Source organism: Morone saxatilis, unplaced genomic scaffold (assembly GCF_004916995.1).
Source record: "Morone saxatilis isolate NCDOM2014 unplaced genomic scaffold, NCSU_SB_2.0 Contig3, whole genome shotgun sequence".
Classification (NCBI taxonomy): Eukaryota; Metazoa; Chordata; class Actinopteri; family Moronidae; genus Morone; species Morone saxatilis.
In genome coordinates, this window is record NW_023339873.1 from 3394752 (window position 1) to 3411342 (window position 16591).

Genomic DNA, 16591 nt, shown 5'->3' on the forward strand with positions numbered 1-16591 from the left:
GGGGTTTGACTTGACCTCGTTTACGTTAGTTGGGATCAGCGTTGCAGGCTCTGGGCTTCATTTAGGCGTTTTGCGTTTACTGTGCAGAGGTTTTTGCGTTGACTGCTCGACTTTTCTTATTAAAACACCCTGAAACTCGGCGGCGAGGACATTCCGTGACAGGTGCAGTTTTCTCTGCCGCCTCCAAAAGCTTTTCTGTTCATGCTCCGCTGGAGCAAGTGAGTGCCATTTTGTGAAATGTGTAACGTTATGCTCATAGGATTCATATCCCAGAATGCCATTTTACCATTTTACCGTTTTGCCAGACTGAAAAAAACCAAAAAAAATAAAAAAAAACCAGACTGCATGATGCTGTGTGTGTGTTTTGTGAAGGAACCTGTGGAATAAAGTTTCTGTGTGCTCCCTGTCCTGTAGCCCAGTGAGCCTGGAGGGGGTTAGATGGGATGGATAGCAAAGGTAGCTCCCTGCCTTCGATGCCTGAACCAGCCAACCCTATCAGCATGAAGCAGCCGCCGGAGTCCCTCAGCGTCCGGAAAGGTGGGGGGGACATGAGCAGTGACCCCGCTCTGCTCATAGACAAAGCTGCTGCCCAGCTGGCCGCCACACTACAAGACGGCGTCCTTCAGAAGATGGCTGGCCACAGTCACAACAACAACAACCACAGCCACGAGAGGCTCAAAGACCTCACCTCCCTCGTGCTGAACGGGGACCAGGACACGCTGCCGAAGCTCTGCGCTCCCGAGCCGAAGGGCGCCGAAGTCCCCGCTACGAACGGGACGCGTCAGCACAACTGCACTCCGCACGCCGAGCCCGAACTGAAGGTGACGATACCCCAGGTGGTCAAGCAGCCGCTGTTCGAGTCGTGCTGTGCCAACGGGACCAGTTTGGCCACCGAAGACACCGTATCTGGTTCTGAGAAGAGACAGGACGCGAAGAAAAGGAGGGGGAGACCTCACAAACCAAAACCTCAACCCAACATCAGTTCCTCTCCCGTCCCCGTGGAGCCGCTTGACCACGAAAAGGCTGTAGATGGAACTGAAACACTCGATCAGGTTTTGCTTTTAGTTCTACTTCTTAAGGAAAAACTGATTTTTGCCGGTGGCCGATACAGATACTTCAATATGTCTGACTTTTACTGGTTCAAAGACAAACATTAGCACAATAATGTACTACAGTTATGCTGCCGGATGGTGTGAAGACAAAAGGGCCATTCGTATAACTTAAATACACAGCAGCATTGCCACAAATGCACTGAATGTGTATAATTTAGTGTAAAATACTGGTAGAGATTCAAAGTGTGTGAGAAAAGTCATTAAAACCCCTAATTAGTTTCTATTTTCATCTATTGATTAACTGATTTCTCTTCCTCTTCTTCTCCAGCCTGATCTCGGCCCAGAGTTGACGGAGGAGGCTAAAGACGATCCCCCTCTGCTGATGTGTTTTTCTGTCGGTGATTTGGTTTGGACCAAGGTGTCAGGATACCCCTGGTGGCCTTGCATGGTGACCACGGACCCAGAACTGAACAATCACTTCAAACAGAAAGGTGAGGCGCAGTCACCGCCACCTACATTCATTTTACAACCAAAGAATCACCATTATATGTTCTTGTATATGAGACAGACTTATCATTATTTAATTATGTTTTTATAGCTGCCAACAGCAGGTCGGGCCTCCTTTACCACGTGCAGTATTTTGGGGACGCCCCAGAGAGAGGCTACATCTTTGAGAAGAACATGGTGTCCTTCACTGGGGAGGATCAATACCAGGAGCTGAGCCAGGGCAGCAAACAGCCAGCCTCGCGTGTCATCCATAAAAAGGTGAAACAGCTGCTCCTCCTGTGTGACGCCCCTGCAGGTTGGCCTGTGGAGGAGGATGTTCTCAGCAATCAGAAACCTTGCACATCCTTATGTTTTATACGCGGCTCCCTCTCGTCAGTATGTTTCTAGAAAAGTTGTGTAATCCAAATGAAAATTCAGGCACTTAAATACCAGACTATATTTTGCTTGTTGACAAATTAGTCATCTTGGATGATTTTCAGCTTTTTTCCCCTCTGAACTTAAAGCCAGAGCTCTCTCACTTTTTCAACACCAACTAAGAAGAAAGGAATAATGCTTAAAGCACATACATTTATGCATCTTCTCCTACACAGGTTTTAGGTATTGTCTTATGTGTAAAAAGTGCTAGTTCGTTAAATGGCATCTTCTTGGTAGCAGTGTGTGTTCCCTAGTTCTCCACGATGATTAAACGTCACTTCTGTGTTGTGTCTCTTTGTTACTTGTCGTATAATTTACCTACTTTCTCCCCGTGTCATGCGAAAGGCTCCCACTGTGCCCCGTAAGCTTGAGGCTCAGTGGAACATGGGCGTCAGTCAAGCCGAGGAGGCCCTCAGCATGTCACTGGATGAGCGCATGGCGTACTTCGCATTCCTGTATGATGATGATGGGCCTCATCTGAACCCGCACATCGTGGAGAAGTTGAAGCCAGAAGAGAGCAACGAGATGGACGAGGAAACGGAGTCTAGGCTCAGCCCAGATCTCCCCTCGCTGCTGATGGGCCCCGCCGACGACCCCACAACCGCCCCTCAGTCCCCAGACAGCACTTCCCCGGGGAAAAAGACACAAGCACCCAGAACGAAACTCAAAACGGGAGGATGGCAGAAAAGGGGCAAAGGCCATCTAAATGATTTCCTGTTGAAAGAGAGTTTGAACGACACTGTTTCGTCCAAAGAAATGCTTCTGCCGCAGTCGGCCTCGCAGGTTAGGATAACTTACTAATATCCATCAACAGTGGTGTGTGTGTGTGTGTGTGTGTGTGTGTTGCCCTTAGTCATATTAACCCACAACTTACTGTATATTTAAACATTTGAAACAACTGAAGCTTACAAAATGAAGGTGTGAACACACTAAGAGCATTTTGGAATTGAAAGAGTTGTAGAAATCTAACCTGGCTGCTTTAAAAAAAGGTTTTTACTTTCTTCGTTTAATACGTTTGGTTTGTTTTCTTTCATAGGATCCCACCACTTCTGTACCAGATACACAAGCTGAATCAGTCATACCTCAGAAAAAAAAGAGGAGACCCAAACAGGCTCAGTCTCCCACGAAAACAGTGAGGAGAAGGAAGAAAGCTGCAAGGGACAACACTTCTGATCCTGCGACGATAAGGAAATCAAAGCTGCTGGTTTCTTCGACAGACAATATTTCCGAACCAGTTTCAGTTCCAGGTTGGTTGAAAGTTGAAACCCGGGCAGCCGTTAGTCAATAGTTGGTTCAATGTGGTATGTGTTTTCCAGGGCGGTGGAATCTCCGGCTTTAACTCGCCATATGTGTCTAGTAAAACAGTGGTTGGTTTATTGTGGAATTTATCACTTAATGTGCCCATTTAATAATTTCCCCTCCTGACTGTAGAGACATTTTTTGTTGTATCAGTAAGATTATGTTTGATAAGCTGACAAACGCAGAACACCCAACTCCCATTTGTACAGATAATCACTTAGAAAACACAATTTTAATGGCCATTAGTTGCTTATTTCTTTACTATTCATGAAGCTATTTGTTCTTTAAAGGTCCAGTGTGTAGGATTTAGTGGCATCTAGCGGTCACTTCACCCTCCCCAACCAAGTGTAAAAGAGAAGCTGCGGTGGCCAAGTAATGTGTGAAAAACACCCGTTATCATGACCTGCAGCAGCTGTAATTCTTTCTGTCAGTTGATTGTAAGCTAATGAAAATACACCAATGAATGTTATCTTCCATTTCTGCCAATAAAGCCTCTAAAATGTTTTTATGCCATTTATTTTGGCCTTTTGTATTTTCTTTAGTCCAGTTAGGCGCTTGGCACATGTTGGGAGAAAGCTTTAAAATGACTCATCAGGCTTCTCTAAAAACTGCCTGAAAACATCAACATTTCCTGTTCTAATCACTAACGGCAGATAAACAAATCTAAGTCAGTTTAACCTTTTTTTAAAAACATTTTCCTTCTGTTTGTAGTCAAGAGGGAGCGGAAGAAGACCTCTAAAAGGCCGCTAACAGACACTTTGGCCGACAAGGATCAGCAGCCTAAAAAAAGACGTAGAACAAGCAAAAATGCTGAAAATCAGGTGAGCTTTAAATTATTTACTGTCGTACTTAAGCAATGTTTAAGATGAGGCAGTAAGCATTTTTTTTAAAATATTGAACATCAGACACATTTGGTTCTTTAAATGCATCCTAAGCACTTCGTAAAACCATTTCTCCTGTTTGTCACTTCTGCAAATGTTCTCAGGCCTCACCTTCAGAAGGAACAGACAAAAAGCAGAGACGGAGACGAAAGAAAACTGACAAAGACGTAAAAGAAACTAAGAGGCGACTGAAGAAGCCAAACACGGTCCTCACTGGTAAACCATCTTGTTTGTATTGTCGCTCTTCACGGCAGTTCAGCTGTTTTCTTGTGGCTTAAAAGTTGTTAATTGTCATTGTCCTTGTTTCTTTTTGACAGATGATCAAGACGCAGGGAAACCAAAGCGTAGGAGAAAAAGGAAACAGGCTGGAGACAACCAGGCCACACCCTCCAGGGCGAAGAAGAGGCGGTCCTCCCCGTGTCTTGATCCAGAGGTAAGAGGCACAAATCATGAAATCATTAAACCAATATAAAATCAATATTTATATAGCTAGAGAATAAAGTTCATGTTTTCTGCAGGGCTCTGGGAGTGAAGGACGTCCTGATTCTCCGAGTGACAGCTTAGACGGGACAAAGAAAGGCGAACGGAAGAAAGAGTTTGTCTGCCAGGTAGGTCTACCTCTTCAGCATTTTACTGTCCTTTATTTGAGTTAAAAGAACAAACTCTTCATTTAAATGTAGGACATTTCTTGGGGGAAATGCTGCCTCACTTGTTTCTAAATAAAGGGTGAAGTGTTTTCTGGAAACATACAGGCTGGATCACACAAGTGGAATATAGTAATATAAATCCCATGCACTAAAGTGTCTGTATGTGTTTTGATCTGTGTCCTTACAGATGTGTGAGCAGGCCGGTGAGGACCTGGTGCCCTGTGAAGGACAGTGCTGTGGGATGTTTCACCTGCACTGTCTGGGTCTGTCATTCAAACCCGATGAGAAGCTGCTGTGTCAGGAGTGCAGCACAGGTGAGTTCACACTCCGTCCTCTCGCTGCACTACATTCAGTTCTTAACTGTAACGTAACATAAGCCTCTTCATTTTACCTCAACAGTCTAAGTAGGTCGTTATATTCACAGCTAATAATTACTTTTGCTATGAATTCATCTGTTTTTCTTTTTGACAGATGTCTTAAAAATCTGAAAAATGTTTCAGTTTTCTGGCCAAATGTCAGAACCACAAGCTGGATAAGATAAAATTAGATCAAAGTTTGTATTTCAGAGGCTTTTATCAGCTAAGATTTGGTATTTTTCAAATTGCTTGCGACTCATACCTTTTTTGTTATGTGACAAAAGTAACACGACAGCATTGTACAGTACTACGAGTTAACCCCCGATTCCCCCACTTACTGGCGCGGGTGCACAAAGTTAAAGTTTGTAATTATTGCTGTTTAACGTTTCTTCCCTCCAATAACCTCCTCGCTGTTTCTCCTCTCAGGAATTCACTCGTGTTTCAACTGTAAGCAGTCGGAGGGCGAGGTGCGTCGCTGCCACGTTCCACAGTGCGGCAAGTTTTACCATGAGGAGTGTATCCGCCACAACCCCCTCACTGTGTTCGACAACAAGGGCTTCCGCTGTCCGCTCCACACCTGCCTGGGCTGTCACTACGGCTGCCGCACCAAGCCCAAGTCCACCAAGGGTGAGGCTCTGCATTTTCACATTCACGTCGTTTATTTATTGGCAGTTGCACTTTTAATTGTTCGTATCTGACATGCTGAACTTTTCAGTTGAGGGAATTTTTATTGGGGTTTTTGTGAAAAGCTGTGTGGGCAGGACCTTTCTAAGTCAACTGTCTACTTCAATAACTGCAAGAGAAGCACGTCATCCCAATCAGGCAAGAATATTACCAGATTTAGAGAGTTTCAGAGTAGATCTGTATTTAAAGAAAAAAAGACAGGAGAGGGTTTTTTTTGTTTTTTAGTAGTCTTGTTTTTCGGCTATACAAATCTTTTGAACCTCACCTACAAGAATGAAATTTCAAATTAAAAGCTTGTTAAAGGAATATGAACTCCAGCTGCAGCCAGGCCACATTTTAATGATCCTTTCTGCTTTTAGCTGTTGTAGGATGCATATGACATAAAGAGATTACAGCTTTTAATGTAGAGACGATGGCAAAGCACTGATGAAATATTACGAAGCCATCTGTCATCAGTTTGTGACAGATGGGACCAGTTCCCCCCCCCCCCCACGTCCAAAAACAACATGCGTCTAGTTCTTGAGACTGCAGCCACTTGGTACCTTCCCCGGCAGTGATGTAAAATCCGTCTGATCTCTCTGTACTATAGGTAGGTTGATGCGTTGCTTGCGCTGCCCCGTCGCCTACCACGTCGGTGACCTGTGTGTGGCTGCGGGCAGTGAGATGATCACCAACACTGCCATCATCTGCACCAACCACTTCAATGCCAAGAAGGGCTACAGTCACCACAGTCACGTCAACGTCAGCTGGTGCTTCGTCTGCTCCAAAGGTTTGCCACTTCTCCCCTCTTACCAGCAAGGAGGGCAGTTACGAGTAGCCATACATTGGTGATTTACTGTCGCCGTGTAACCACAGTCACTTAAAGTATCTTCAGCTGAGGAAAAACCTGCTTTAATTTGATGTAATGGCTCTACAGAGAGAATTATGTGACGTTTAAAAGGTTGTGGATTTCCCAAATGTTCTTGTAGAGCAACAAAGTGTAGTCTGAAAATGATTAATAACGTCTCGATCTCTATGAAGGGTAATAAGGAAATCATTTTGGCACGGCCTACTGCACTGTACCGGGGTGGGTGCGGAGATGTTAATCACACATACTGGCGCTACTGAAAATCAGAGGAAATGCTGAACTACAGCAGTTCCTGAACCTCAGTTTTCAGTTGAAATAACAGCCAAGTTTTGCAGAGACAGCTGTGATACCATGGGGGAGTTATTGTCTGAGTAAGAACATACTGAAACCCAGAAAGCAAGTCAGTCAAGAAAAAGTTTGATGCTAAATAATTGAACGTTTTAGTATGAAAATTGATGTAAAATCCTGTGGAAATGCCTCTGAGGCTTTCTGTATCCACTCAGCTTCACAACCAAAGCACAAAACAACAACAGTGTGTGGTTGATTAACGAGTGGGTACGTGGCAGTTTTTTTGGCTGCTAGTCAGACTGAACATTTGCGTTTTAATGTGCTTGTTTTTTATCACCCTCGTACGGATGACTCAACTGTAATTAGTGTAAATTGTTCCACACTCGTCTAAAATGCCTCTCAGGTTTCAGTTTATTTCTCTTATGTTGCAGGGGGGCAACTGCTTTGCTGTGAATCTTGTCCAGCAGCTTTTCACCCCGACTGCCTGAACATCGCTATGCCCGATGGGAGCTGGTTCTGCAACGACTGCCGGGCCGGAAAGAAACCTAAATACAGAGACATCATCTGGGTCAAACTGGGAACATACAGGTCAGAGAAACTGCTCTTTGATTCAGTACTGATGCAGTTTGTTTCTGCCTTTTCTAATTTCACTGAGACCTGGACCCTGAATTAATACCTGATGTTGTTCTCCTCAGATGGTGGCCTGCAGAGATCCACCACCCCAGGAACATCCCCACCAACATCCAGCATCTCCGACACGAGATAGGAGAGTTCCCAGTCTTCTTCTTCGGCTCCAAGGACTACTTCTGGACTCACCAGGGCCGAGTGTTTCCATACATGGAGGGAGACCGGGGCAGCAAGCACCAGAGGACCGGCATCGGCAAAGTTTTCAAGAATGGTGAAGCTCTACCTCCTACCAATCCACATTTTATGCAAAAAGTGAAGAACCATCTTAACCAAAGCTGCATCCAAGCTTAACTACTACACATAAACACAGAAAACGATTGACGATCTTAGATTTTGACATGTATAGTTTGGTGTATGTATTGTTAAAAAGGTTAGCAAAATGTTATCAACAAGGTTTGGTGTAGTTTTGTAGTAATCATAGTGGAAGAGAATATCTTATCAACCACTGACGTCTATGTTTTAGGCTTTCTTTTAAGATTGTTTCCACAGATGAAATGAAATGTAATAAGCCTTTTTATTCTTTCTCCTCAGCTCTGTTGGAGGCTGAAGCTCGATTCAAGGAGATAAAAATTAAGCGAGAGGCGAAGGAAGCTCAAGAGAACAGTCGAAAACCACCCCCATATAAATTTATCAAGGTCTGTAATCTTGTGTGCAGCTTTGCTTTTTATCTCTAAATGCATTTTTAAAGATACAAACTCAGTTATTAAAGACTGAATAAATAATTAACTTTGGGTAACTTTACTTTTACCCCTTCCAGAATAGACGTATAGTATAACGTTTAAAGTGTTGTGTCTTTAAAATGTCTTTCAGGTCAACAAACCCTTTGGTAAGGTTCAGGTCTACACAGCAGACATTTCCGAGATCCCCAAGTGCAACTGCAAGCCGACAGACGAGAGGCCGTGTGGGTTCGAGTCCGAGTGTCTGAACCGCATGCTTCAGTACGAGTGCCACCCTCAGGTGTGTCCCAACGGGGAGCGTTGCTGTAACCAGGACTTCACCAAACGTCTCTACCCAGAGACCAAGATCATCAAGACGCCCGGCAAGGGCTGGGGTCTGGTCTCTCTGCGGGACATCAAGAAGGTGAAGAGGCAGATTCTCCTGCTATAAAACAGTTTTTATGTGTACATAGTGTCAGGAAACAAAATGCAAGACTCACTCTGTTAACAGTCAGGATCGCTATTCTGTTTTTGGATATGAATTCTATAAAGTTGAAGACTTAATTATGTTTAGGCTGTCATCAGGATAGGAAAAACTTTATGGATGAGCACAAACAGATTTTGAAAATATCAGTAATATAATCTGTTTTAGTCACAAAGTTAAGTCACTGCAGACGTGTTGTGTGTTGGTGTGGGTGTGTGTGGTGTGTGTGTGTGTGTGTTAACTGATGGAAATGACAAGAAATGCTTGATAAAAAAATAATTTATGGGAAACTTACCAAAAATAATAATTAATGTTAGGAGTTGTGTAAAGAAAATGACAATCTGTTTATTTATATTTTGTTATCTCATTTCCAAATGTCTCCAATATCAATACAGGTGTTTGCCTCAAACATCTGGTGGTTATACTTAATGTGCTGTGTAGTTTGAAACATTTCTGCTGTTTTAACGTTCAGATTGCCTTTTTGGCAGCTGGAGGGTAATAATTATAGAACGGCTTAAATACAGTGCTTGTTAAAGTATGGGCACCGTTTTCACTTCACATTCCAGAGTCTCCTTCTCTTGATCGCGTGAATAAAGCTGCTTAAAATCCCTTCTAATGTTGGCAATCATAAAAACGTCCACGGGGTGTGTATAGTTTTCTTAAAGCCACTTTAGCCAATACTTATCTGTGAAAGAAGAAATACCTGTATGGTCAGAAATCCTACGGGTCTGCTCGGGACATTTCTATCCTCAACAGCCGGTCTCTAGTCTGATGTAACGTTTCTCCAACAGGGTGAGTTTGTGAACGAGTACATCGGCGAGCTGATCGACGAGGAGGAGTGCCGGGCGAGGATCAAGTACGCCCAGGAAAACAACATCACTGATTTCTACATGCTCACCATCGACAAGGTCGGTGCCAAACCAGAAGCTGGAAGCACTTTTCTTTGCTCCGCAGTGTGTCGGGGTGCTGTGTTCCTCGGCTGCACTGCCATTTCAACTGGGAGCGAGACAGACGGTGTATGGTAGCGCATTGGGAATGTTGCATCAGCGGCAGATGTAACATTACAGTCGTCATTACCACAGAAGCAACCTCCGCTACAGGCCAGCCTGCTGAATCAGATAAATACTAATAAAATAGATAAAGTAATTATAAAAAGGGACAAAATGCTAATTATGGAGTAGCAGTTTAGTGGCTGTGCTACAGAATTATAATGTGTAATGTTTAATATATAAGTTATATATTAAGAAATGAGGACAGGAATGTCATTTACAAACTATTAAAAGGGTGCAACTTATCACTTACTGAGAATTTCTTTGGCCCTTTAAGGACCGGATCATTGACGCTGGTCCGAAGGGGAACTACTCTCGCTTCATGAACCACAGCTGTCAGCCCAACTGTGAGACGCAGAAGTGGACGGTGAACGGCGACACGCGCGTCGGCCTGTTCGCCGTCTGTGACATCCCAATCGGTGAGACAAGTTACAAACGAGAGAGACTGGAGCTTTGTCTGCAGATTCTTTGTCTTCACACCTTTGAAGAATTATTAAGTATGACACTTGAATATTCAAAGCAAACTCCTACCTGCTCATAAAGTACATTGTTTTTCTATTCCAGGTACCGAGTTGACCTTTAATTACAACCTGGATTGCCTCGGAAATGAGAAGACCGTCTGTCGCTGCGGCGCTCCCAACTGCAGTGGTTTCCTTGGTGACCGGCCTAAGGTGAGCTTCACACCGGAGCTGCAGGTTCATGTTCAAACCACGTTGTTGGTATTATATATTTTGTACATGGATCTCTTTATGATATGATTCCAGCAGTTTAAAAAGCTTGACTCGAGAGTTGAAGTAGTTGCGGCAGGTTCAGGGAAAGTAGGTGTATTGAAGTTAATTACAGCCTCGTCACAGATTAAATATTACACATATAATGCTACAGATGCAAAAATGGATTCAGGAGTATGAAGTACTTCTGAAGTGTTTTGAGTTCAATTTTGTGCATTAGAAGATGAACTCTCCACTTGAGTGTGTTTGTATTTAATTCCTCTTGAGATGAAGTGCAGCGTACCAACCACACGGTCAGTTAAATGTATAATAATCCACCCGGCATTGATCAGATGTATCCCAACCCGGTGTCTCCTCTGCAGAACTCCAACGGCCAAACAGCCGAGCCAAAAGGGAAGAGGTTGAAGAGAAAGTATAAAAAGAGGAAATCTGAGGGAAAGAAGAAGTCTGAGGATGATTGTTTCCGCTGCGGCGACGGCGGGCAGCTGGTGCTCTGTGACAAGAAGACCTGCACCAAAGCTTATCATCTGTCCTGCCTGAACCTCACCAAGAGACCCTTCGGTAAGACACACCTGGAATCCAACATACAGAATCACAGACGTGCATGTGACTGGAAGGAGCTCGACATGTTTCTTTATTGTTACTGATTACAAGAAACACACTTCTTTTCCCTCCGCAGGCGTCTGGCTGACAAAACACTCAAACATTCACTAACCTATAAATGAGAAACCAAGAAAGTTGTACATTATTTTCTACATACTATTTAGTTATTGTCAGAACTGATGACTAAGCACGCTCTGGGAACAAGTATGTTCTTCAGGAGGTTTAATTTCTTGTAAAGAAAATATATTAATAACACTCTTGGTATGTCTGAGCAGTATAACATTTAAACTGCTTTGGCTACTTTATTTTTCTACTTTAGCTGTATTTGAAAAGCATAAATATAACTGGTCCTCGCTCCCTGCAGGCCGCTGGGACTGCCCCTGGCACCATTGTGACGTCTGCGGGAAGAACTCGGAGGCCTTCTGCCAGCTCTGCCCCAACTCCTTCTGCAAGGCTCACCAGGAGGGGGCGCTGCGTCCCTGGCCTCCCACAGGACAGCTGTGCTGTCTGGAGCACGACGAGCTGGAAGGAACGGACAACCAGGATCAGGATGTCGGCTCTGAAACGACCGCCACCGCTGCCACCATCGCCGGCCGTCCTTCCAAAGGCTCCCGGAAGGCAGAAGGAGCCGAGGTGAAAACGAAGGGCTCCAAGAGGAAAGCAGCAGAGGCCTAAAAGGAAACTTTGAGCCCTCAGAGAGCCAGAAGACCAAACTAGACTCTGACACCTGCTCCCCCAGTTCACGAACAAATATAAACCCCACGTAATGTCTGCAAGATCACCAGAACCAAGACACTGTACATCTTCGTCATCAGGGAAAGCCGCTGATCTCTCACACGCTCGGCAACAGCCTCCAGCTAACTGCAAACATGGCGTATTTTATTTGTGAACGTTTTCAGGTTTATTTTCTCTCGTCTGCACTGAGGCGAACCGTCTGTGGTAAAGCACAAAGCAGCTGAGCGAGTGCGGGGCAGGAAACTTCAGCTCGTGGATTCTAACTCTCATTCTTCCACCAACCAAACTGCCTTTTTTTGTTTTGTTTTGTTGTCGTCTTTGTTTTGATGATTTGATTTTTAGAATAACAAAAGAAACCAGTTGGTTTCTGCAGGAAAAAAAAACTGAAGTTAAACTGAGCGGCAGCGTCGGCGTCACCGCCCGCTAACTTGAACCTCAGTCACCCCCTTCACGCAACACGGATGATCTTGAACAGCAGAGTTTTATAGCTATATCTATATATGTGTATATCAAAGACCAAAATTATGATTACTGGAATAGTGTAAGACATCAAACAGGTTGCCAAATGGATTGTTTTTATTTTTATATATAGTGTATATATGCCAGATGTACTATGGAAACACCAAGACACTATGGATAGGCCTCAGATGACCTCTTTACTTCTCTTTCGTAGCCATAGGTTACATTTAACTGTAGACATTTGTTTGATATTTTACAACCTGTTATTTTGTTTTAGCTCAGTTTTACTGTTCAAATCTGATTTTTTTTATTTTATTTTACACGTCAGCATGCTGAATGATGGCACACAGACCGTTTATCTACCTGCCTGTCCAGAGAACGAGGGATTACAGGAAGTATTAAAACCCCAGAGCGCTCTTCAACTGCCGTCTGATATAAAAACACTACTGGGAGGTTTAGAGATGTTCAACGCTCTGCTCCTTGTCAGAGAAATGAAGGATTACGTGTGATTTCTCTAAGTTGAGTTGTGAGTCCTAACCCTTCACGGTGCTGTTTGTCTTTCCACTGCAGCGTCTGAAGGCACAAAGAGTTTTCTGTATAAACACACACATCATGCTGATTCAAATTCTGAACGCCTTTCAGTGTCACTGGCCGGACTTTTTTTATTGATGAGAACTTCATTGAATAGTTGGTCTGTAGCTGAGGTTGGAAACGAAAAGGCCTCAGCTGTTTTTTAATCCTCAGGAGGTTTTTAGTCTAAACTGCGTCGTGCTTGTTGTTTAATGCTGTAGAGCAGGCTAACGGCTCACTGTATGACACCTTGTAACTGCAATTTTGGTAAGATTTTACACATTTGTACTTGACGTGAAGCATTACAGGTAGTTAGGAGAGAGTTAAGGAAACTGTGTCAGGCTGTGCTGTTGAACATCAGTGTTATCCGTGAGCTCCGTCTGCTCTCGACTGAAGTTACTGTAATTATCGGTTTTTGACTTTTGACGAAGACGATTTGCATCATCAAACATCTTAAAGTTAAAACTATAACTGAGAAACCCAAAAACAGAAATATATGGACGTCTGAACTCCGCTAAAGTCTTTAAGAAACCGGATTTTAATGGATGTTAGAGTGAAAAGGTTGATTTATTACGTAGTTGGAGGAATTATCAGTCTTTTTTCACCATAATCTGAGATTTAAAGACAAATAAGAGGCAGATTAATCAATAATGAAAGCGAGCGGTGTTTCCCGCCCTCGTACTGATAGTGCTATATTATCAACACACTATATGTTTAATGCTGTTCTGTCTGTAGCCCTCACAGGACCCACTCTGCACTCCCACAGCAATCTTGAAGTTCCTGGTGAGTTTTCTGGTGCTACTTCACGTCCAGTCTAATGAAACTGAGGCTCCTCACTGAAACATATAAAGGCATTGTTTGATAGTTGTTTCATTCTGGTGCAGATTTAAGTATTTACTGTCACGAGCTCCAGCTGCAGCCTGTGGTTTCAGACTTCATTCCCTCATTTTGACGCTTTCACTAACTGAACGACCTGCAGCCCCACACACGATCACGTGGGCGCTCTTTCAGACGCCGACATTTATAGACTCTTTGTGAGCGACAGCCTTTTTGTCTTGAGGCAGCACGTATTTGCACTCGGCGTGGGAGAGGTGCTTGCAGAGGAACGTTCCTCCTTTTTAAATCTTTTGAGTCGGTATTGAAAAGGCTTCGTGTTGATACGGGTGTACAGTCACTACACGCTGTCAGCGCGTCTGAAGTGATGAGCCTGACGTCTGTTAGGCTGGAGCTGGTAGTCACACCGAGCTGAGCCTTACAGAGTCCTGAACCGGTTCACACTCACATGTCCTGACGTCCGTCTGCCTCAGCCGTGATTATCGTACGTCTGTCGAATGGATCTGTCGTATTTATCTCGCATCAAGCAAACGTTTAATGTTTACAGTTCTTCTCATCAGCCTCTCTTTTGGGTCGGTCACGAGGCTACAAACAAAAGTCTTGTGCTTTTTTTTTTTTTTTTTAAATGTCATATTTGACGTGTTGGACAGTTTTCGTCTTTAGAATCTGAATCTCTTCAAACAGGCGGCTTGTTTTGGACTTTTTTTAAAATCTTAAAGCCACTATCTGTGCTTCTTCTTCCTCTCTAAAACTCCCCAAATAACAGAAATAACAGATCTAAGGTGTACAGATGCAACAGGCCAATTTTTTTTGTTTTTTTTTACAACTGCACCTTTTTTATTTTATTTTTTATTTTTTATGTTCTCCTTTTTCCCAGGGCGTGTGAATGGGGCATGTCCAGAGGTGCAGCGAGTCTCGTACAAGTATTTTTGACTTTGTATGTATCCTAACCTTGTGTTGAGTGAATGTAGTCCAGCCAGTTATTTTTGTAAGCACTGTAATTCCCTGTAGAGCTGAAGTGTAACACGTGCGTAGGGGTTTCTCATTCTGTAACTACTGTCATAGTAAACCAGAGACTAATATGTACATAATGTATAAGTGGTAATAGTGATGCATCTATTGTAAATATACAATTTCTCTGACATTGTATGTTTTTTTTTTTGTTTTTTTTTCCTTGATGCAGTGCTGAAACACTTTTGTGCAGGATCTCACGTCTGTTGAATCGTGCAATAAAAAGTGACATCCGCCGTCTGCACACTGCTGGACTTTTATCACACACTACACCCACTTCAATCATCCCAACGGCTTTAAAGCTGCTCAGGTTCAGCCTCGACGCCTCTTAAAGGTCCAGCGTGCAGGATTTAGTGACATCCTCCCTTTTCCAAGCACAGGAGTGACGATACAGGACCGCACTGGTTCACAGACTGTCCTATAATTTACAGTTCGGCTTCGTATCGACACGTTTAACTTTATTCCTCTTTGTTTAATGCAGGTTCATTCATTAGGTGGTCAGCGTTGGTGTGAATTCTCCCGCTGTGTGCTCTCCAGTAAATAACCAGTAACATGACGTTGGCCACATCCCATAAGTAACGGTTAAAGTAAAGCAGAGTTTATAATGAAGAAGTAGAAAGTGTTGCACACGTACAATCAGCGTTGCTGTGTTTGTGTTTATTAACCACAACAACAGAAAACTTTGTTCCACATCTGGTCAGCCTGCTTTGAAGTGCTGCACTGCACAGGGCTACAATACATTCTCCAGGTTTGTGGTGATTTTTAATCAGTTTCCAGGTGTTTCCATCACTGGACAAGTAGACTCTGAATTTCCAGGTTTTCCAGGACATGCAGGAACCCTGACTATGGTGGGAGCTAATGCCTAACTGCAGAAACGTGTCTGTAGATAAAAACGTCTCATTCTAAGATAATAAAAACATGATTCTTATTTTGTGGTGATTATACAGTAATGCAAACATACCTGTGAATATTTTATTTCTGCCACTAGATCCTCCTCAATGTTTCACACTCGACCTTTAAAGGTCTGTTGCAGAGAAGATTTAAATTATAATTTTTGCTTTTATCTTTTCTTTTATAGTAAATTAAATGTCTTGAAGTGATTTGAGCCACTAATACAATTCAATTAAATTTTATTTGTATAGCGCCAGTTCATGACAAGTTCTCTCAGGACACTTTTCAAATAGAGCAGGTCTAGACCGAACTCCTTATAACATTTACAGAGACCCAACAGTACCACAATGAGCAAGCACAAACGCATATGTTTGGAGGCCGCAAACTATGCTTCGAAACTTCTGAAAACGCGGGGACACATTTTGTTGATCGTGGCGAAGAATTCATATTTTTTTAGGGGTCCGGGGTTCACTTATTGAAGCATAGCAAAAATGCCCCTCAGGGCCAAAACTGTAATTTTACTACCGGGGGCCCCTTCACTGATATGATAGAAAAATCGGCCACTGCGTAAGATCTTATCCAGACGAACAAATCCAGTGGCGCCATTCCCCAAAACCAAAAAACAGGGGAAAGTCGGCAATTTTGAATTTAGCCAAGCATTCCTTTGCAATTGCCACACTTTGTATTTGGAAAATTCCTTCCTAGGAATTGATCGGTCGAAAAAAATTTCAGGATTTGGACCACAGCCAATCTTAATACCATTTCCGATTAAAAGTGTTTGTATTCGACATTTCATGGAATGCGTCCCGTGGCGTGGAAGTGTATTTCAAAAAAACAAAACTCGCTTGAAAAGAGGAATTGTTCATTAAACTTCTGCAAACATGATTTTCTGAATCTCAATACTTCCCA

At 43.3% G+C, this 16591-nt stretch overlaps 1 protein-coding gene across 1 annotated transcript in view; it reads left to right on the forward strand.

The window, feature by feature from the left end:
* Positions 1 to 15028, forward strand: part of nsd2 (nuclear receptor binding SET domain protein 2) — a gene marked incomplete at its 5' end in the record, with an annotated part of 15967 nt that extends 939 nt beyond the window's left edge. The window contains 21 exon segments of the mRNA XM_035674584.1: positions 415 to 1052; positions 1381 to 1543; positions 1651 to 1817; positions 2319 to 2756; positions 3010 to 3220; positions 3984 to 4093; positions 4258 to 4369; positions 4471 to 4586; positions 4672 to 4761; positions 4988 to 5114; positions 5583 to 5783; positions 6430 to 6609; positions 7407 to 7563; positions 7671 to 7873; positions 8194 to 8297; positions 8473 to 8742; positions 9594 to 9710; positions 10129 to 10270; positions 10416 to 10522; positions 10942 to 11140; positions 11547 to 15028. Coding sequence (XP_035530477.1) covers positions 444 to 1052; positions 1381 to 1543; positions 1651 to 1817; positions 2319 to 2756; positions 3010 to 3220; positions 3984 to 4093; positions 4258 to 4369; positions 4471 to 4586; positions 4672 to 4761; positions 4988 to 5114; positions 5583 to 5783; positions 6430 to 6609; positions 7407 to 7563; positions 7671 to 7873; positions 8194 to 8297; positions 8473 to 8742; positions 9594 to 9710; positions 10129 to 10270; positions 10416 to 10522; positions 10942 to 11140; positions 11547 to 11857 — 4134 coding nt within the window. The 3' untranslated portion in view covers positions 11858 to 15028.
* Positions 15029 to 16591: the final 1563 nt, after the last annotated feature.